Source organism: Salvia splendens, chromosome 2, assembly GCF_004379255.2.
Source record: "Salvia splendens isolate huo1 chromosome 2, SspV2, whole genome shotgun sequence".
In the NCBI taxonomy this organism is placed as follows: domain Eukaryota; kingdom Viridiplantae; phylum Streptophyta; class Magnoliopsida; order Lamiales; family Lamiaceae; genus Salvia; species Salvia splendens.
The window spans coordinates 8,327,278-8,348,959 of NC_056033.1; the positions used below are offsets into that span (position 1 = coordinate 8,327,278).

The 21,682-nt window shown below is 39.4% G+C and overlaps 1 protein-coding gene and 1 pseudogene across 2 annotated transcripts; one reads left to right on the forward strand and one right to left on the reverse strand.

Annotated features, from left to right (window-relative positions):
• Positions 1-4,561: 4,561 nt before the first annotated feature.
• LOC121760594 (methionine aminotransferase-like) lies at positions 4,562-7,527 on the reverse strand. Of its 2 annotated transcripts, none has more exons than XM_042156239.1 (9): positions 7,284-7,527; positions 6,408-6,538; positions 6,225-6,310; positions 6,014-6,108; positions 5,719-5,836; positions 5,365-5,479; positions 5,126-5,280; positions 4,935-5,060; positions 4,562-4,870 (listed from the first exon to the last, which is right to left on the reverse strand). In XM_042156239.1, the coding sequence occupies exons 1-9, from the start codon at positions 7,460-7,462 to the stop codon at positions 4,658-4,660; spliced, it is 1,218 nt and encodes a 405-aa protein (XP_042012173.1). In that variant the 5' UTR covers positions 7,463-7,527; the 3' UTR covers positions 4,562-4,657. The 2 variants fall into 2 exon arrangements, with proteins under 2 accessions (XP_042012173.1, XP_042012178.1); XM_042156244.1 differs by having other exon boundaries at positions 5,719-5,815; positions 7,284-7,526.
• Positions 7,528-13,215: 5,688 nt separating this feature from the next.
• LOC121760602 lies at positions 13,216-17,048 on the forward strand (annotated as a pseudogene).
• The last annotated feature ends 4,634 nt before the right edge of the window (positions 17,049-21,682 follow it).

Here is a 21,682-nt window from a genome sequence, read left to right on the forward strand (position 1 = left end):
TAGACAATAAAATTGGGGCTATAGACAAAAACTGGGGCGGGGCTATTGGGCGTGTCCGCCTTATCGTGGACACCCTTAGTGTAAAAGCTAAATAGTAGTAATATGCAATGATGAAATGTTTCATTGGATACAATATTTGTATCATATGAAATCACACACAATAATGTGTATATGCCACAAATTAAATAAAAGATGAATTACAAACCCAAAAAAAAGTAATTAAAAAAATCATGTAAGAAATGAAACATTTGTATTGAATTGGGTGAAATGAATAAAAAGGGAAAATGAATCAGTAGGCATGGATGATTTGGGAGCATTTATTTTTGATCCAACGCAGACCGTTTCTGAGGGAAGCTTTAACCCTACCTTCAACAGAGTAGACTTTGTATTTAGCAACCCGCTTCCGCCGCTTCATCTCCGGGTCTCCCAATCCCCACGGCACCTGACTTGGCACCGGTGGCGACTCAGCACGGAAAATCGTCGCCGGCTGCATTTGGTAGTTGCCTCTTCCGCTCACTATTTCTTCCCCCACGGATCGGAAACTCGCCCGCCCACTCTCTTCCATAACTATTCTTGCAACTAATATGGTAGAGTCGGAGAGAGAGAGTGAAGGAGTTTGTGCAGTGTGCTAATATTCTTATCGAAATCTAAGTGCCGTTTTTATGCAATAATTTCGGACTCTTGAACACGTAAATAGAATTGGTAATATTTTATTCGACATTAAATCATTTGTAGGAGCATCCACAGTGGCGCCTAGCCGAGCCCCGGCGCTAGGCGGTGCGCTCGGCTAACCACTGTAACCGCCGAGCCGGTTTCCGGAAAAAACACCTAGTGCTAGGCGACGTTGGGCGATGCTCTGGGCGATCCGCTCGGCGCCATTGCAGGCTCCAGATCGCCGAGCGCATCACCCAACGGATTTTTTATTTTTTATTTTTTAATTTTCGAAACACTATTTATGCGCGCTTTGCACTTCATTTTCATTCGCACCACTTGTTTTAACGAGTTTTCTCTCTATCTTAATTTTTCTCTCTATCCGAAGCGTTGTAGGCCTATACGACCCGCGAGATAAACCAATGGATGCAAAGAGCCTTGCAGCCTGCGGTACCTCGACCTCGCCCAGTTGTCCACCGCCGAGAAGTGATTGATCGTGATCACGTAGCTGCACATCAGCGTCTATACGAAGACTACTTCGCAGAGGAGTCGCGGTTCAACTCCAACCTTTTTAGGCGACGTTTTAGGATGAGCAGGGCCCTGTTTATGCGTATTGTTAACGCTTTGTAGCATCGATATCTGTATTTCCGCTTCAGGCACGATGCGGCTGGCAGACCCGGCCACACACCTATTCAAAAGTACACTGTGGCAATCCGGCAGTTGGCCTACGGAGGCGCGGCAGACATGTGGGACGAGTACCTCCACATCGGTGAGACGACTGCCCAGGAATGTAGAAGTTTTTCTGTCAGGGCGTGATTGAAATATTGGAACAATTCTTTTTTGGGTAATGCATGTTAATGAAATTCCATTTTAATGAAGAAGTTTAGTTGTATTCCGACTCAGGGAGTGACGCACAACAGTTATGCGTCGTTATTAATGAACGACGCACAACCCTTATGCGTCTTTGGTTAATGACGCACAAGGGTTATGCGTCGTTTAAAGACGCATAAGAATTATGCGTCTTACCCTAATGACGCATAACCCTTATGCGTCACACTGGTAAGCATTCCCGCCTGTCACCCGGGTGACCCGGGTTCGATCCCCGGCAAAGGCGCATAATTCTTTTATAAGAGTAATATCTATTTGCCAAAAATAAATGTTTAGAATAACTCATTTTTATCAAATACTAATCACTTAAAAAATTGCGCCGTTGCCGGGGATCGAACCCGGGTCACCCAGGTGACAGGCGGAAATGCTTACCAGTGTGACGCATAAGGGTTATGCGTCACTAGGGTAAGACGCATAATTCTTATGCGTCTTTGAACGACGCATAACCCTTGTGCGTCATTAACCAAAGACGCATAAGGGTTGTGCGTCGTTCATTAATAACGACGCATAATTGTTGTGCGTCACTCCCTGAGTCGGAATACATCTAAACCTCTTCATTAAAATGGAATTCCATTACTAGACTAGAACAAAAGTAGAAAGAGCTCTTGAAATATTCAGTGGAAGCATGGGTTCCCGGGAATGTTAGGCAGCATAGATTGTATGCATTGGGAGTGGAAGAACTGTCCCGCTTCCTGGAAGGGGTTCTACACGACCGGCTACAAGGGAAAGAATCCCACAATGATCCTCCAGGCCGTAGCTGATTACCGGCTGTGGATTTGGCATGCGTATTTTGGGGTAACCGATTCGAACAACGACCTCAACGTCCTCAACTCGTCGCCCCTTTTCAACGAGCAGTGCCAGGGCATCGGTCCGGCCATCCGTTTTGTCGCCAACGGCAACCGGCATGATATGGGCTACTACTTGGTGGATGAGATATACCCTAGGTGGCCCGTCTTTGTGAAGACGATCCGATGCGCATCAGATGAGAGGAAGACCTATTTTGCGGCACGACAGGAGTCGGCGCGCAAGGACGTGGAGCGGGCATTTGGTGTGCTCCAGTCTCGATGGGCGGCAGTTAGGGGTCCAACGCGTTTGTGGCATGTCGACTGCATTGCTGATATAATGTACGTCTGTATTATCATGCACAACATGATTGTCGAAGATGAAGGTGTACAACTGACTAGTTGGGCCAACGACGATAATGAAGCCGGTCCAAGCCACGGCGTGGCCGCCCCCAACATACGGAGTGGGGTACCTCGCGATGAAGCCGGCCTCCTCCAAGCACATGCCGACATGCGCCAAACGGATGCTCATATTAAACTCCAAAAGGATTTAATTGAAGAGTTATGGGCGCGGAAGACTGCACGGAGTTAGTTTTTCTTTAATTATGTAATTTTTTTAAATGTACTTTTTTAAAATTTTAAATAAAATTATTGCAGTTCCCCGTATTTGTGGCGTAAATTTAATTCCGTATTTTGTGTGATTGTTAATTATTTGTTTTATATAATTTTGAGTGATGTGGCTAGGCTATGGATAGGCTATTGCTGGGCTATTTGCTTGTCTTGATGATGTGTCAGAAGGATTTTTAGTGCTGATAATGTGGCAGGAGGAGTTTGTGGCTAGGCTATGGCTGGGCGAAAACCATTGTGGATACTCTAAATACTAGTAGTACTCAAAATCAAAATGTGTATATAACCTTTTATCACCAAAAACTATGAAAACTTTTCTTATTATGTTAATTAATTAGAAACTGAATTGTATCCTTTGTTCTTTGTATAATCTACTTTAGGTTTTGATTGTAATTTGTAAAAATAGGAGGAGTCAAATATTGAATTTGAAAAGCACCTGAACAGAAAGCGCAGAATATATAGCTAGCTGTTAATTCTATATTTTTGTAATCATAAAAAACGATGTGGGGAAATGAGATTGGTTTTATTATGTAGTCGATGACACATGATTCCACTTTTTCAAAGCAGCCTACTTTTTTTGTTTAAAGTTAATTGCAAAAGTTTATATTCATCATATCATGACAACCTCGATGCCATCGATCTGCCTCCACTTTCTCAGACGGCTCATTATAATTTCTTTCAGCTTGTTCTTTTCATCACACTAATAATGCATCTTACAATTGATTGGGCCGAAATATTGTGTCAAAACTCATGCATACGTATATGGCACAAAAACCATTATAGTAAGGAGTACAATATAATCTTAAATCTTAATAACATTAAATATTAGTAGTATAAAATAAATTCAAATAATAAGTCTACAATTTTTATGAAATTTTGAACATAATAAACTCAAAAAGTCCTAATAGTATTTAATTATCTGTTTTACCTCTTATTTCCAACTAGAAGGTTAAGCAACTCAAGTCATCAAAGTCACAATTGGTATTTTACTAAATTCACTTTTTTAAAAATAATTTTAAAAATGGATTCGACCTTTGACTGGTTCATAATCGAACTAACCACTTTTTCACTTCATAGATTGCTTAACAGTTTTCTATGTCTAAATCGGACCATTCAATGAACCGATTCACGAACAAACCAATCGAATCCAAATTTTAAAACACTACATTTAATTTCCTCATTTGCTTGAAATACACGTTTTCCATGAACACAACAAAATCCGTTTATATTTACCATGTACTCCACTATCTTTCTTATAATTTAATTTTATATCAAGTCACATATAGTCATATACATTCCCGTGATTACAATTATACTATAAAAGTTGGCCAAATTTTAGTATTTCCCGTGATTATAATTAAGGCTGAAAACATATAATGTTTAACATTACTCGCATTTATTCCACGTACTCTATTTGGGTAAAATTGCATTTTATGTGATAATCAAAATTTAAGACATGCATTAGTTACATATACTACCTATTAGTACGTCTAGAATCGTCATTAGTTTGACAACATTTATAAACCAAACCATATACATATTAGTACGTCTATTAAACCACATCATCAATTCAATGGTTTTTCCAACTTATATTCAAAATTGCAAGAGAGACATAAGATCAAACTAATACATGATGTATTAGTGGAAGGAGAGCCTCCAATACAAATTGAAAATCTCTAATACAAAAACTGATTTGAAAATCTCAAAATCTACAACGCAAATACATGCTCGAATATCTTGAGACGGCCGTCACCCTCTGCAAGCTCGCTGATCTTAGCTGCGGCTGCTGATAGCGTCTCGTTACTTTTGCAGAACGCAAATCTGATATATCTCCGACTGCAACACCCATCGCCGTGGAAAAACCCCGCGCCTGGCACTGCCACAACCCCTGCCTGCTTTATCAGCTCCTCCACAAATTCAACCTGCATACACTCTCAATAAACTCACACTTCATTACTTGGAACTCTAAACATTATCAGCACTCACGTCAGATAGAGAACACGTTTCAGGAAGCTCTGCAAACACGAAGAACGAGCCCTGAGGCTTGAACAACATCTTGAACCCCACCTTTACCAGCAACTCGAAGATACAATCTCTTTTCGACTCATAATCCTGCATTATATGATTTCAGTTTCATTCCAAGCAGACTGAAATAAATTACTTTGTTAAGTTCTCACACTTCTCAATGTTTCGAAATATGAAGGAGGGCTTCTCAAAGCGGTTAAAGCGGCTTCCTGGAAAGGCGCTGGAGCAGAGTCGGTGAGTCTGATATGAATGTTTCTGATAGCCGAGGCAATGCAACGAGGAGCAATCGCCCATCCCACTCTCCACCCTATCAAATGTTCGTCTTAGAATCTTAGGTGTGAATGCGAGGTCCACGAAAAAAACTTGATAAACAAACAAAAACGATATGCACCAGTAACACTGTAAGTCTTCGACAAGGAAGATGTGATGACTGTGCGCGACTGCATTCCAGGAAGTGAAGCAAGTGACACGTGACTTCGACTGTCATAAGTTATATGCTCATATACCTGATGAGAAAATTAAGATAAAGAATTAGGAGACAATGCAGAAATGAGAAGTTAGTAAGATCGTCAAATCTGGTTGATTTTCTGTAATTTCTCATACAAACAACAATCCAAAAACCTCTATAGACAATGAGTCAATTTGCTACGCGATTAAACTTCCCAACATAAGAAACAATAGAGCTTGAAAAGCATAACATGTCTAATCTTGAGTATCAGTGAATAAAATTTTACTACTACCATACTTCATCTGTTACAGCAAGGACATCCCGTCTCGTGCACACCTCAGAAATGACCTCTAGCTCATCCTTGGTGAAAACTTTTCCTGTCGGGTTGTGAGGGCTGTGCTGCCAAAGGAGAGGTCTAAAACATGACTTCACAATAAATGTACATATCTTAACTGCTTGTGCAGTTGCATTACCACACAACTTTTTCCATTTACTCTTTCGAACACGAATGGCCTATTCTTGTTACATTGCAAGTTCATATTAGCACACAACATGAAAATTTAGCCTCAAATTTATCGATTAGCACCCTCACCTGTTCAAAACTACCGCCTTGGTTTTGTCGGTGAAAGCCTTCTCCAGTTTATCTGGATCCAATGTCCAATAAGGTGGATCAAGGCCAACATAAACCTGACATTTTTTCTTAATCGTGAGAAAATCATCGCTCTTTCTATCTCTCTCTCCAAACACACACACACACACACAAAAACCAGAAAAAGATGAAAAGTGTGACCAAGTCAGCTTACAGGGACTCCTCCAGTAAGCCTAATACAAGTGTCGTAAGTTTCATACGATGGATCGAAGACTATAACCTCATCACCGTGATCAATAACTGAAGAGAAGAGTATCACAAACAGAGAAGAAAAACATGAACAAAATGGCATGAAAGCATTCAAATAAAACAATGTTTTGATAAATGGACACTATACTTGCAAATATAGCTGCAGCAAAGGCCTCAGACTGCCCACAGCAAATCACAATATCTGTGAGAGGATCAATGCTCATGCCATGCATCTCCTTCATCTTTTGAGCCACGTAATCACAAATCCCTTGAACGTGCCTTTAATATGTAAAATACAATTAAATAAAATTCAGCATCTTTCATTTCTTGTTTTTCAGTTCTGAGAGTGAGAGTCAACAGCATGAGAAAAAAATATGTACTGAAGTAAGTGGGAATTTGAGAGGTGTTTAACTTTATGGTTATATAAACATGATAATTCCATACTAATCTTTGTTTAGACTTTAGACATAAATATGATTACCACTAAGATATTATTAAAATAATAAAATAATACTCCCTCCGTCCTATAAAAATATGTGCACTTTCCATTTTTGTTCGTTCCATAGAAATATATCACTAACTCATTACTCATACATCAATTTATACCACTATGACCTACCATTATAACTCATTAAACACTAATAATATTGTGGGTCTCACTATCCAGTAATACTATTTTAACTACCATTCTCCTCCTCTTTATTTTACTTTATTAATTATGCATTAATTCTAGTGTCATTTCAAATGTTATGGGACGGATGGAGTATATATATTCAATTTCTTAATTTTAATTCTGGTAGTCAATCTAATTAATTAAAAAATTAGCAATATTCGGGTATCACTCACTCCATATCCCCATAGTAGAAGTAGTATTTATGTGCCACCTCTGAGCTTATAATTAAATTATGTTGTTGATGATACCGTGCATAAATACGAGTATTTAAAACTATAGTTGCTCCAATAGTGTGACAGATTTGCATAATTTGATGAGACATGAATGTGGGAAGGTATGCAATAAATGAACCTGTACTGGTTGAAGTCGGAATTGATAGCTGAAACGGCGGCGTTTTTGATGTGGGCGGGAGCGACGAAATCGGGAAATCCCTCGGCGAGGTTGATGGCGTTACATCGTTGCGCCAGGAAAGATAATTCTTGAATTGGAGATGGTGCAAGAGCCTTTGCCACACTCGATAATTTCTCCATTTTTTTTTTATTATTTTTCCATCGACACGGTATCTTATTGATGTTGCAGACTTGCAGGGGGCGGTCGGTTCGGGCTAATAAGCGAATATGTTAGAAGACCCGTTTTAATAAAATGGGCCAACATATGGGCCCGTTAGATTATACAACGGCTCAAGGCTTTGTTAGTGTTCACGTATTATATGTAATATTTTTAAACGTTCGATAATATTAAAATCTATATCTACTTAACTCCATTGATATACTTCCATTTTACAGATAATGTTGCTGAGACCTCAAGCACCCAATTTTTCTTTCTAACTATATTATACTCTCATCGTCTATAAAAAATAGACTAGTTTTATCATTTTGAGTTGTCCACCAAAATTAGATTGATTTTAAAAATAAAACCAATACTAACAATATACATAACTCTAAATATGGACCCCCACAATCCATTAACACTATTTTCACCACATTTTCTCTCTCTCTCATTTTACCAATAACATATTAAAATTCGTGTTGTTACAACTTTTTCTATTTTATGTCGACGGAGGGAGTAATGTATAAGTTACTAGGACTACTATTTTAGATCTTAATTAAGATACTTTGTTACCAAAATATTGGACTTTAGACTTCCAACCCTTTAACATATTAAAAAACTATTTCACTTTTAGTTACTACTAAACTCAACCAAGTGAAAATGAATCAAAACTTATCTTGATTCTTAATTTCTTGAATTAAATAATATTAAAGTTACTCTTTTGAGGATCTATAGCCTTATAGTCTATTTCTCACGATTGAGAATTTCGATCAAATAAAATTGACGTGACAAAAGAAAAATCAAAGAAACAAATAAATATATCAAAACAATATCATTTTTAAAGGAGTCTATGCAACAATTAAAGATTTTTTTCCCTAATTGAGTGTTGGAGAAGCCAATGTGATTGGAGAACTGAATCAACGGTATATTGGCTTCAAGACCGGCGCCGCAAGAGAGCATCCACAATAATGGCCCAAACCATAACTCAGTCATAATCTAGCCAGAAACTCATCCTGCCACATCATCAGTACTAAAACTCCTCCTGCCACATCATTAGGACAAGCAACTGGACAAGCAATAGTCCAGTCATAGCCTAGCCACAATAAACAAAATTATTAAAAAAAACCAATAATTAACAATCACACAAAATACGAAATTAAATTTACGACACAGATACGGGAAAACTCAATAATAATATTAAAATTTTAAAAAGTACATTAATTAAAAAAGTACATTAATTAAAAAAAAATTACAGAAATCTAAAAAAAACCTCCTCCACACACGAGCCCCCCGCCTCCGCCTCACTCCTCGCTGTCATCGCCGTAGCCGCCGCCGTTGTCGCTGTTATCCGGGACCCCCAAATCTGCGGCATCTGAGCCCGCGTCTGAGCCCCCCACCCGTGTCGCGGTGGGATTCAAATCGGCCCACATACTCACGAGCATTGCGTGAAGAAAACTCTTCTCCTCGGGGTCAGTTGCATCCCTCCATTCAGCTAAGATCTTGTACATCTAAGTTCGAGCTTGTTGACGCGCGAAGAAGAGGAGCTCGGATATCGACCCGCCAACAGGGGGATGCCGACTGGACCTCCTAGGAGGTCTGGCGAGCCTGTTGCGCCCGCCTTTGACCAACCGGGCGAGTGCGGCGAGCAAACGCGGGAGGGGACGGGGTTTCCTGTACATCCTCGGGGAGGTCGTGAGAATCGCCGCTGTAAGCACATGTATAGTTTAGGCGCTGCTTCTTCGGCCAGCCAACATCTACACCTGCCCAAAACTTCTCGGAGTCCATCAGCACCTCATAGCAGTTCCAGTAGGTGAACTCCTTGTAAAGCCCGGGCTGGGGAAAGGCTTTCTCCTCTATCCTCCTGCAGTCCTCGTTAGTTTGGCCACTGGTCTGCATTCAGAGGGCGTTGGTGTACAAGCCAGAAAATCGGAAGACCCCAGTCCGGATTCGGTCCCACCCCTTCCGGCACTCCTCCCCGCTGCGTGGCCTCCCCTTCGGGCAAAATGCTTTGTAGGCTGCTGCTATTTTAGCCCACAAGTTGACGATCCTCTAATTGTTTGAGGCGAGGGGATCATCGCAAACACTCACCCAAGCCTTGGACAGCGTGACGTTCTCCGCGTCCGTCCACTTCCTCCATGCCGGGCTGTCGTCACCAGCCGGCTGCGATGACTCGCCAACCACGCTCTTCCCCTTCTTCTTCTTGGGCGCGCCCCGACCCCGCCCTACTCCCCCCGTTTGAACGGGAGTGGCCGCATCCCCGAGATCTATTCTCAATTCCTCTAAGGAGACGGTCTCAATGCCAGTGAACTGCGTCTCCGCTGGGGTCGATGTGTGCGAAGAAGCAGTAACAAAATCAAAACTGGGGCGATAGACGTTGTCCCCCCCGGCGTCCCCTGCATCCCCGGGTACCCCGGCATCATCTGCATCCCGGGTTGCATCCCCGGTACCCCCTGCCCACCCGGCATCGCCCCCCCGGCATACCACCCCCGGATGCCATCCCGGGCATCATCTGCTGCCAAGGGTACATGTTGTAGTACCCGGCCATCGAACCCCATCCACCTCCCACGGGTACCGTCGGAGTTTGAGACCCGCTCGTCCCTGAAGTGGGCTCGTTGTTGTGCTCCATTTCGAGTTGTTGCTCTTGTACAGAAATTAAGATAGAGAGAATACTCGTTAAAACAAGTGGTGCAAATAAAAATGACGTGTAAATCGCGTATATATAGTGTTTCAAAAATTAAATATAAAAAAAATTCCGCTTGTCGATCGGGTGCCTGCAATGGCGGCCAGCCAATCGGCGAGCGCATCGGCCAGCGCTCGGGAATCGGCGTGCGCTCGCCGTTTTTCTCACTGATTTGGCGCTCGCCGGCTGCAATGGTTCGGCGAGCGGACCGGCGAGCGCCAGGGATCGGCTAGCCGGTGGGCTCGCCGCCATTGTGGATGCTATAAGGGAATTGCCATCGTAGGTGTGAGTGATAGTCGTCGATTAGAAATTTGGCAACTCTGTGATGGTCTAGTGGTAAATATGCGGTGATGGCAAATGAAGAGAGAGAGAGTGAGAGAGAGAGAGAGAAATGTGATTTGAGCATAATTAGAGCATCTCCAATGGCGGCGAGCGGACAGACTAGCAGATTCCCGGCGCTGGCCGGTCCGCTCGCCGAACCATTGGAACCGGCGAGCGCCATTTCGGCAAAAAATCGGCGACCTGACTCCGATTTTCGGGCGCTGGCCGATCCGCTCTCCGGTCGGCTGGCCGCCATTGCAGGCTCCCGATCGGCGAGCGATCGGCCAGCTCAATTTTTTTTTAAATTTTTCGAAACACTATATATACGCGATTTACACGTCATTTTCATTCGCACCACTTGTTTTAACGAGTTTTCTCTCAATCTTAATTTCTGTACAAGAGCAACAACGTGAAATGAGTAACGCGGGTTGTAGTAGTGGTGGTAGTGGTGGTGATGCTGTGGAGTACGAACGGCAAATGAACGAAGAGTTGGAGGCGTATACGTCCCGCGAGATAAACCGGTTGATACAAATGGCCTTGCAGCCGGCGGTACCTCGACATCCACCCCGTTGTCGAAGATGAAGGTGTACAACTGACTAGTTGGTTCAATGACGATGCTAATGAAGCCGGCCCAAGCCATGGTGTGGCCGCCCCCAACGTACGAAGGGGGTACCTCACGATGAAGTCGGTCGCCTCAAGGCACATGCCGACATGCGCCAAGTGGATGCTCATATTAGACTCCAAATGAATTTAATTGAAGAGTTGTGGGCGCGGAGGACTGCACGTCGTTAGATTTTTTTAATTAATGTATTTTTTTTACTTAAAGTAATTTTTTTAAATTTAAATATTATTATTGAATTTTCCCGTATCTGTGTTGTAAATTTAATTCCGTATTTTGTGTGATTGTTAATTATTTGTTTTTTATAATTTTGTTTATTGTTGCTAGCCTATTGCTTGTCCAGTTGTTTGTCCTGATGATGTGGCAGAAGGAGTTATAAGTACTGATAATATGGCAGGAGGAGTATATGGCTAGCTTATGACTGACCTATTACCATCGGAGATGCTCTTACCCTCGATAGCCTTCTTCCATTGAATATTTGAACCCATTTTCTTTCTTCCACCCATGATCATTATTTAATCTATTCAATATATTGACAATACTATGTTACATACATACACAGTGGCGTATCCACCTTGGAATGAGGGGTACAACTGTACCCCCAAATTCGAATACTAATAGCTTTTATTGAGATAATTTATTTAAAAGGCTTCTTTGGCCAAGTGGTTGTGCTCCCCATTTTCAAAGCTTAGGGTTTGAGTTCAAATCCCCATGGTTGCTTAACTCATTTTTTGTTTTGATTTCCATTCTTAGATTTCTATACCTTTTTTTCTCAATTCTTTTATGTTTTGATTTCTATACCTTTTTTTTCTCGATTCATTTATTCTAACGATTAAAGTTTCTATATCATTTTACTTATTTCAAATCTTTTTCTATTTTGTTAAAATACAATTTGTTTACTTTTTTTTCATGTTTTATTATATTCAAATAATTAAAAGTTCTATAACCTTTTTCTTCTTTAAAATAATGGGTTTACTTTTTTTAGTTTTTTCAAACAATTGAAAGAATAGATCTACTTTTTTTTGTTTGCTAAAACAATAGAAATAATAAGTTTATATACTTCTTGATCAAATTCTCAACTAATAAAAAAATACTTATACACTATGGTGTAGCAATTATATTCATATCTATATGAAAAAATTATACCTAATAAAATATATATATTTTTTATTTTCTAAAATTATAGACATTTTTCTTAAATTATTTATTTTCACAAGGTTCACTTCTAAAACTAGTACTACTATTATCTTATAAAAAGTGATTAAAACTTCTCAAATATTTTATGTCCAAAAAATTTATTTCTAAACTATATAATTTCTTGTTTAGTCGTTATATTCACGTGTATACAAGACATTTGTATTTAAGACAATGAAAAAGATTGTTCAGATATTTCTTCGTACCCCCGAATCCAAAATCCTGGATACGCCACTATACATACATACTACACTGCTACACATATATTGATATACATACAACACACACATACATTATAATATACTACATACTTTATATTTGATTTATTATTATTTTTTTATAGCAGAACATAAATTTTAATATATAATTGATAAAATAAGAGATATAAAAATAAAAATATAAGAAAAAAAAGTTTGTGAAATTAAAAAAATACATATTGACGAACTAAATAAGAAATAATGAATACTCGAATAAAATATAACTTTATCAAATCTGGACCAAAGTTTGTGATCTAGAGAACATTATTTAGATACACTTTGACACTTAACCATTAATTTTGCCCCTTCAAATTTCAACTTACCATATCATTTTCAATTTCAATGAAAACATAAATTATACTCAAGGAAATTAACTATAAGATCAGAGTTCAAGATATTTTTACCCCGATTTTGGAATTCACGAAATATTATAATCTTAGAAATAATTTGCCAAATGCCTACGAAATACTTAATCAAAACGCATGTGATGACAGTTATTAGTTTGGTTTAATTACATTTGAGGAAAATATTAGTAATAGGAGATAATATAAAGTACACAGAGCCAATCCACAGCGTCGATTCCTAGCTATCTGAAACAGTTATTCTCATAAAATCTTGCAAATTGAGTGGTAATATACTCATGAGTATTCAACTCAACTCAAATTCATGAGTATTTAACTCAACTCATACTCATGCTCATTTTCTCACTCTAGCGGAAAAAAGAAATTCTTCAAATTCAGAAGGCTTTCGTGATTTCGTCAGTATCCCAAAACATTCTTCCACACTCCCATTGCCATCTGACACAAAAGAAGCCACCCAATTTTTGCTTAATATCGCCGATTTAAATTTTTGCTCCTTCTTTGATCGACGCAGCGATGTCGTTGAGGCCGACCGCCAAGACGGATGCCCGCCGGAGCCGGTACAAGGTGGCCGTGGACGCCGGAGGCGGGAGGACAACATGGTCGAGACCCGGAAGACTAAAAGAGAGGAGAATTTGCTCAAGAAGCGCCGGGAGGGGCTTCAGCCTCAGCAGCTACCGTCTGCAGTCAACCTCCCGCAACTTGATAAGAAGGTAATTCTACTTCATTAGTGGTTCTTCGATTGTTTCTTTTGCTTAATTAGCACTTCAATTTGGATCTGATCGAATTGGATTAGTTCTTGATTGCGAAATCTTTTCGCCTTGTTGTTATTGAATTAATTGATTGGGAATTGAGTCTTCTTATATTTGTAATTGTCATATTCCAACTGGTGATTAAAACTCTACCTTATCTAGTGGTCGCTTTGTGTAGCTATTTGTAGGATGCTTTTAGATTGTAATTTTGAGTTGTGGGTTGCATGCCGTGCCTTTTTAGCTAGAAAGTCTTCCAACGATGGTTGATGCTGTTTGGTCTGACGATGCTACGCAACAACTGGAGTCCACAACTCAGTTCCGTAAACTTCTTTCAATAGGTAATTGTTTAAGCTCCTTGTTTAGTGATACAGTTGGGTTTCTTGTCTTCCCCTTCCTTTTTCTTGAAGACGTCCTATTCTTTCTCAACCTGAATTGCTTTAACATGGTTTGTTATTTATAATAGAGCGAAGTCCGCCGATCGAGGAAGTAATTCGGTCTGGAGTTGTTCCTAGGTTTGTGGAGTTTCTTGCTAGGGACGATTATCCGCAACTTCAGGTGTAGTTGTGGTGAAGTAATATTCGCTATGAGCCTATGATTTTTTATTATGTAATAACGAATGACTTCTTTCTTTATTTAGTTCGAGGCCGCATGGGCACTCACGAATATTGCCTCTGGAACATCTGATAACACCAAGGTTGTGATTGATCATGGGGCTGTCCCAATATTTGTGAGACTTCTTACTTCTCCTAGTGATGATGTTCGTGAGCAGGTATGCATACATAGATGTAACTATATCGTTATCTTTATGCTTGTATTGCTCAGTAGCATGGACAAATACTATATCTGTTGAACTAGTTATTTTTAAATCTTTTCATTTTGTTTGACTTTCTTTATACAGGCAGTCTGGGCTTTAGGAAACATTGCAGGTGACTCACCAAAATGCCGTGATCTGGTTCTTGGTTATGGGGTCTTAATGCCATTGTTGTCGCAATTCAATGACAAATCGAAGCTATCCATTTTGAGAAATGCAACATGGACTCTATCAAACTTCTGTCGGGGAAAGCCGCAATCCCATTTTGAACAGGTTTGTCATTCGTTAGCGTTCAATGTCTGTGCATCTTATTTCTGACAATCCCATTCAATAACCTCTAACATATCATGATAACCGTTGAGCAGCTGAAGCCGGCCCTCCTTGCTCTTACTCTTCTTATCCATATGAATGATGAAGAGATCCTAACAGATGCATGCTGGGCTCTTTCGTATCTATCTGATGGTGTTAATGAGAAAATTCAAGCTGTGATTGAGGCTGATGTTTGTCCTCGTCTCGTTGAGCTTTTACTGTAAGTGGTAGAGTGTCCTCTCAAATTTTTTGTTTAGTTATATCCGTTGGTTAATTAGTTTGTTCCACTTTTAATTATTATATTTTATAAATCCATTTATTCTTTTTTTTTTTTGGTTTCTCAGACACCCATCACCATCTGTTTTGGTACCTGCCTTACGAACTGTTGGCAATATTGTGACCGGTGATGATGTCCAGACTCAGGTATTTTGACGGACATCTTACTATGATCAGTGGTATATTTCCCAACATAACTTTCCGTCATGTAGGGATACATTGACATGTGATAACTAAAGCAACCTGTTAGTGATATTAAAAATGGTTTTTTAGTGTTTATCATTTATTTATTTTGGAAAGACAATAATTTTGTTGATAGTATCTAGTGGCTTTCAAATTCAGTTCATAATTTGTTAAGGAATATATAAATGTTTTCTATATGAATAGTTTCTATGTGATGGACCATTACAACATTTATCAAACTAGTGTCCTTGTTTGAGTTAGATGCACTTCGTTTTAATGATCATTGCAGAACAAGTTGACTGACTGTGACATCTAATATTAGATTCTACTGATGTATTATGGATGTATTTTGTTTTAGATTATGGCCCATGTTCATGCAGACACTCAGATCTTTGCGATCATTTTCAGGCAATCATTGAAAAGGGGGCTCTTCCTTGCCTGCTTAACTTGTTGACTCAAAATCAAAAGAAAAGTATCTAGAAAGAAGCTTGTTGGACCATCTCAAACATAACAGCAGGAAATAAGGACCAGATCCAGGTACCCACACTTAGAGATAAGTTAACTTTCTCCAATTCCATTGTTATTAATCACCATTCCTGCTCGGACATTGTGGATATAGGCATTAAATGTATTTTATTAAGTCAATTGCCTTTATGGACTAGCTGTTGATTCTCCTTCCCAAAAAATAGTGATTTCTCTGTTTTATGGTATAATACTGTAATTTCTGAGGCTTTTAATTTGATTTAGGCTGTGATTGCTGCTGGTATTGTTGGCCCTCTGATTGCTCTGCTTCAAAGTGCTGAATTTGAGATAAAGAAATAGGCTGCCTGGGCTATTTCAAATGCTACTTCTGGTGGAACTCCCAACCAGATCAAGTAAAAAAAAAATTGCAACCTCTTTTCTGGTCATTTTGTTTTGTGGAATATGTGGCTTGAAAATTAATCCAACATCTATAGGTTTTTGGTTGGTGAGGGATGTATAAACCGATGTGTGATCTTCTAGTTTGTCCTGATCCAAGAATCATCACGGTCTGCTTGGAAGGCCTTGAGAACTTTCTTAAGGTTGGAGAAGCTGAGAAGAACCAAGGTAACACCGGCGATGTGAATGTCTATGCTCAGATGATTGATGATGCAGAAGGTCTGGAGAAGATTGAAAATCTTCAAAGTCATGACAACAATGAAATCTATGAGAAGTCGGTGATCATTGAAACATATTGGTTGGATGACAACGATGAACAGGTGGTGTCTGGAGATGGTACACAGCAATCTGGCTTTAACTTTGGAGGCGGCGACCTACCTGTTCCAAGGGAGGGCTTTAAATTTGTTTGAAGGTGAAGTAAATGTTCCCATTTTGAGTTGTTTATCCCATAGTTTTGGAGACTTTCTTTCTTCTGATGTACATATATGTAATGTTCCCATCAAAACTGTTGTTTACAGGAAGGTCATGAGGATGTTGAATGAATGTCCTGTGGATCTCTCTGGCTGGTCGAGTTTTTGTCTGGAGTCTGGTCGGCTGTTGTGTTTTTAACATATGGTAATCCCAGATGTGGATGAGAGACGAGGTCCATGGTGTCCATTCCCCTCTTAAGGTGGTCGGATACGGATACCAGAAAGGGATTTTCGTCTGCAGAGAACCATATTTGCAAAATACGAGTCCTGTTTTTTGTAATCTTACCTTTTTTTGTCTGCAAAGGTAGGATGAATCTTATGTAGTAGTAGGAGTACATTTTATTCAAAACATTTTTCACGACCGCCAGAGTAAATACAGTTGAAATCGAGTCGTTTTTATGAGATTTGTATTTGTATCTGCTTCCCCTTCTCTTCGTGGTCGTGCACCTGAACTATATATTGAATCAAGAGTGAACTACAAAAACACCCCTACGTAGGGTCGGTCGAACGTTGGAGGTACCTAAGTTTCAAAAAATGCAACAGGCCCCTCTACGTATGATATAATATCATTTGGAGTCCTTTTTCACTTTTATAGTTTTCCATGGCCTTCTGACCCTTCTTTTTATCCAAAATGCCACCCTAGAGCATTCCAGTCTTTCCATTTGTTCATCATTTATTTTAGTATATAAAATAAATTAAATTGATTAATTTTGACTAACAGCGCAGGAGATTTGATCTCCTGGGCGACGATATATTGGCGATATAGAGGCGAATGCCTACGTGGCAGTCGAAGTGGAATAATATTTTTTTAATTTATTATTCTTAATATTCTCTTTGTAATGCACTTACATCTTCACCATTTACTCAAGTCCGTCAAAAACAATTCCCATATCTAATTCATCTTCTCTCTCTACAGTTTCGCTCAATTGCTCTCTTTTTTTTCCTCCATGTATAACTCTCCATCAACATTACGCATAACCCAACAATTCCATCTTTCGTGATTTCATTCTCCAAATTGAAATTCCTTAGTACATTCTTCTGATCTCTTGTTTCTTCCAAAATTTCAGAAATCATAAAATTGCAGAGCACGAGATGTAAAACCCCTTCCACTCTCTTCCTTCTCCTAAAATTTCAGAAAAATTGCAGAGCGTGACAACAAATTTCTTATATCCACATATCCCTTTTTCGATTTATGGGCGTTCGGGATTTTCATTTTTGTTTAGCCACCGCCCAAACTTGAAATCAATCAAAAAAATTTGATGCGGGAGTGATAAAGTCCGCAGGGATGAAGTTTTGGGAGTATTTGAAGATGAATCGAAAAATTTGTGATGCAGGTATTGTGCAGACATGAGAATATGTAGATAGGTTTGTTCATGGCCATGGATCCTTGATAGAGATGAAATTACATTTACATGGTAGAGAAAACATTAAGAATAATAAATAAAAAACATTAAGAATAATAAATAAATAAATAAGTTATTACTCCTAGGGGTGGGTCGATACGAGATATCGTATCGAAAACGTTGTATCGTATATCGTATCGAAAATATCGATATGAAAGAATTTCATATCGTTATCGTATCGAAAGTTTCGATATATCGAACTTTCGATATGGATAATATCAATATCGTTATCATATCGATATATCGATATCGTATCGAATACCTGTGTATCGAAAATTATAATTTCAAATATGTTTCGATATATACGATATATTCGCATATTCGATATAAAACGATATATCGAAAATATCGATATATATCGTATATTCGATATAAAACGATATATCGCGATATAAGAAAATTCATATCGTTATCGTATCGAAAACTTACGATACGGTATCGTTTCGTATCGAAAATTGCGATATATCGAAAATCGGATAATTTTTTGATATTTTTCAATACGATATGAGCGATATATAATTTTTTCGATATTTTTCCCCAGCCCTAATTACTCCACTTCGACTGCCACATATGCACTCGCCCATATAACGTCGCCCAGGAGATCAACTCTCAATATGGAGATATGTAGAATAATTTGATACGTAAAAACTCATATTATACTATATATAAACACATAAATTGTGATAATATGGAGATATGTAAAATAATTTGTTACGTATAAACTCATTTTATACTATAAATGCAAGAAAATTAGCATAAACTAGTATTATTCCAAAAATTAAATAAATAAAATGCAAACTTGATTTATATCATTATATCGACTATTCCCATATCTCTCGAAACAATATGATTTAAATTTATCGTATTAGGAGTATAATAATGTACCAAAAGATAGCTGTAAATTCAATTGTCATGACTCATAATTACTTTCTCATTCTCTCCCTTTTTTCTTTCGTCTCCCCATTTCTCCTCCCTTTCACCCTTTCTTCTTTCTGTGAAAAAATGTAAAAGATGCAGTGCGCAGATACAGACAGCCATGGTGGAAGTCTTGGGACAGGCAACGGCCTAGCCCCCGCTGGAATGGTGGCTTGGCCCACGCCTAGGTTCGTCCCTGGTTATAGCCATGACTGCCATTGATAAAAGAAGATGAGAAAACATATAGATGAGGGAAGAAAAAAGAATACATAAATAATATAAAATGAGAAAGATTAAAACTCCCAGGGAATGACATTTAGGTTAAAAGTGAGGGAAAAAGGCGTGAAAGACTCAAAATAATAAAAAAAGGTCTGAAATGATATTATATCTATACGTAGGGGCTGCATTTTTTTAAACATACATATCTCTAGCGTTAGACTTACCATACATAGGGACTAATTTTGTAGTTTACTCTTAAATCAAATGAAACGCATTGATAGTTGTAGCTTCTACTCGCATTTTCACATGTCATGAAACAATTGTTTTTTTTTTCATTTTAGGCCAAAAAATGACAACTAGTACATGTATCTGTATTTCGTTTTCAAAGTTGAAGCTACACTGCAACAATATTTATACTCAGGCCGTATCAGAATCTTGGCATGGCTACTGTAACTTTTGTAAGTGTAACTTTTAAAATAGTTCAAATTTAAAATAATTAGTACAGTACAACATTTTTTCAGTTTAATTTTACACTCCCTACATCCACAAATTTTATTAAGGATATTGTTAAGGGACTTATCCCTTAACAAGATTCCGGTGTCGCGATTGTGATAGTTGGAGGGATAAAAGGTAGTCGCGCGAGCTTTGCCTATCGATCAAACCAAGAACAATACAGAATTGAAATAAAAGCGTGAAAATAAAATAGAAAGATAATTGATATTTCTTGATTGATCGAAATGAATAACAATGCCCACTATTTATAATAGTGGATACCTAACTTAAGGAACAAGAAAATAATCCTAATAAATATGAAAAGATATGGTAAACCAATAACTAACTAATTAATAAAGATATGAGGATATTATTGAAGATATGCTCGTATCAACTTCCACATGGTTAAAATCCACCTTGTCCTCAAGTTGGGAACCACGACACAACGAAGAGCGTCACAAACAGAAACTTTGGCGACCTGAAGCTAACCGCTCCGGGATCAAAAGCTACGCGTCCATGAATACCCAAAAATGTGAGCGGAGGAATCAATCGAGCATCAACGGCGAGCATCATTGAATGATGACTAACACGTGCAACATCACTAACATACCATGAATCAGTCTGTAAATCCTTCGATGCGTTGGCCCTCAAGGAATTGATCAACTCCTCCCAAGCTTGGAGAACCTTGAGTCGAGAAGCATTCAGTTGCTTTGAGTACTCAATCTCTTTGCACATTTGAATCTGCATTTTCTTGCTCTCGTACTCATGTCCAATCTTCTTCTCAACCTTTTCAAGGACGCATAAACGTGCAGAAGAATCTAGAATCTTCTTGGTGGAATAATCAAATCCTTCCGCAATGGATCCATCCTCCTCTTTTATCACATCAATCGGAGGCAACTCCTCTATCCGAACCGCATCCATGATCGGCATCTCCACGTTGCTGGAATCTGAGATAGGTTCAGCGGAAATCTGAAATTTGGCATGCTGCGGCGGATGCGACAAATGTGGGGCAGGGGTTTCCACATGCGTTGGTGGTGGTGGTAACCAACATGAACCAGAGTATGCATGTGGCCAAGTGTTGGGCGGTAAATCTGGCTGCGCAGGCAGATGGAGATTATATTGACGATCCTGAAGCTCGTCGGTTGCTGCCACGCGTAGGGCTATCAGTCTGCGTGCGGCAACCGAGTATAAGGCTGATATGCCTTTAGATAATCTGTGTAGCCGGAAGTAAGGATCCAGAGGCTTCCCATAAATATATGGGTCAACACTATGAGGTTGCTGAAATCCTGCGGATTGACGGGCGATGTGGGCTTCGTGAGCGTGCTGATTCTGCACATGTGGGGGCTGATATTCAAGATGGTGGCCGTGATATTCTGACGCGGAATAGGGCGTCGGCGGTGCTGAATCAAAATAGTGCGGCTGTTGGACGGGATCAGGTGTATAAAGTCCCAAATTGGGGTTTTCCACTAGGAGTGTGTGTCCGTGTTGTGCTGGTGCTGGTAGTCGGTGTGCGGCGGGTATCTGGCAGACAGATATGGAGGCAACGGTGGCTGGAAAGGTGGGTAAGGTGGTTGTGCGGTGGTTTACATCGGGGTTATGTCGGGTGGGTCAGGTTCTGGGAGCAACGGAGGGAGCGTGGCTGCTGCCCTGTGCTCATGCTCAACCAATCGGGTCTCTAATCGGTCGAGCCAAGCACGAATATACTTCAATGTTGTGGCTGTTGAATTGAGTTGCAAGCCTTCAGATGCTTGCGATATCTCCGGCCATGAACTAAGATTGACTTCGGCCATGAGTTCGTCAATGAAAGCACCAATTGTTAAGGGATAAGTTCCCTTAACAAGATTCCGGCGTCGCGATTGAGATCGTCGGAGGGATAAAAGGTAGTGGCGGGGCTTTGTCCGTCGATCAAACCAAGAACAATACAGAATTGAAATAAAAGCGTAAAAATAAAATAGAAAGATAATTGATATTTCTTGATTGATCGAAATGAATAACAATTTCCACTATTTATAATAGTAGATAC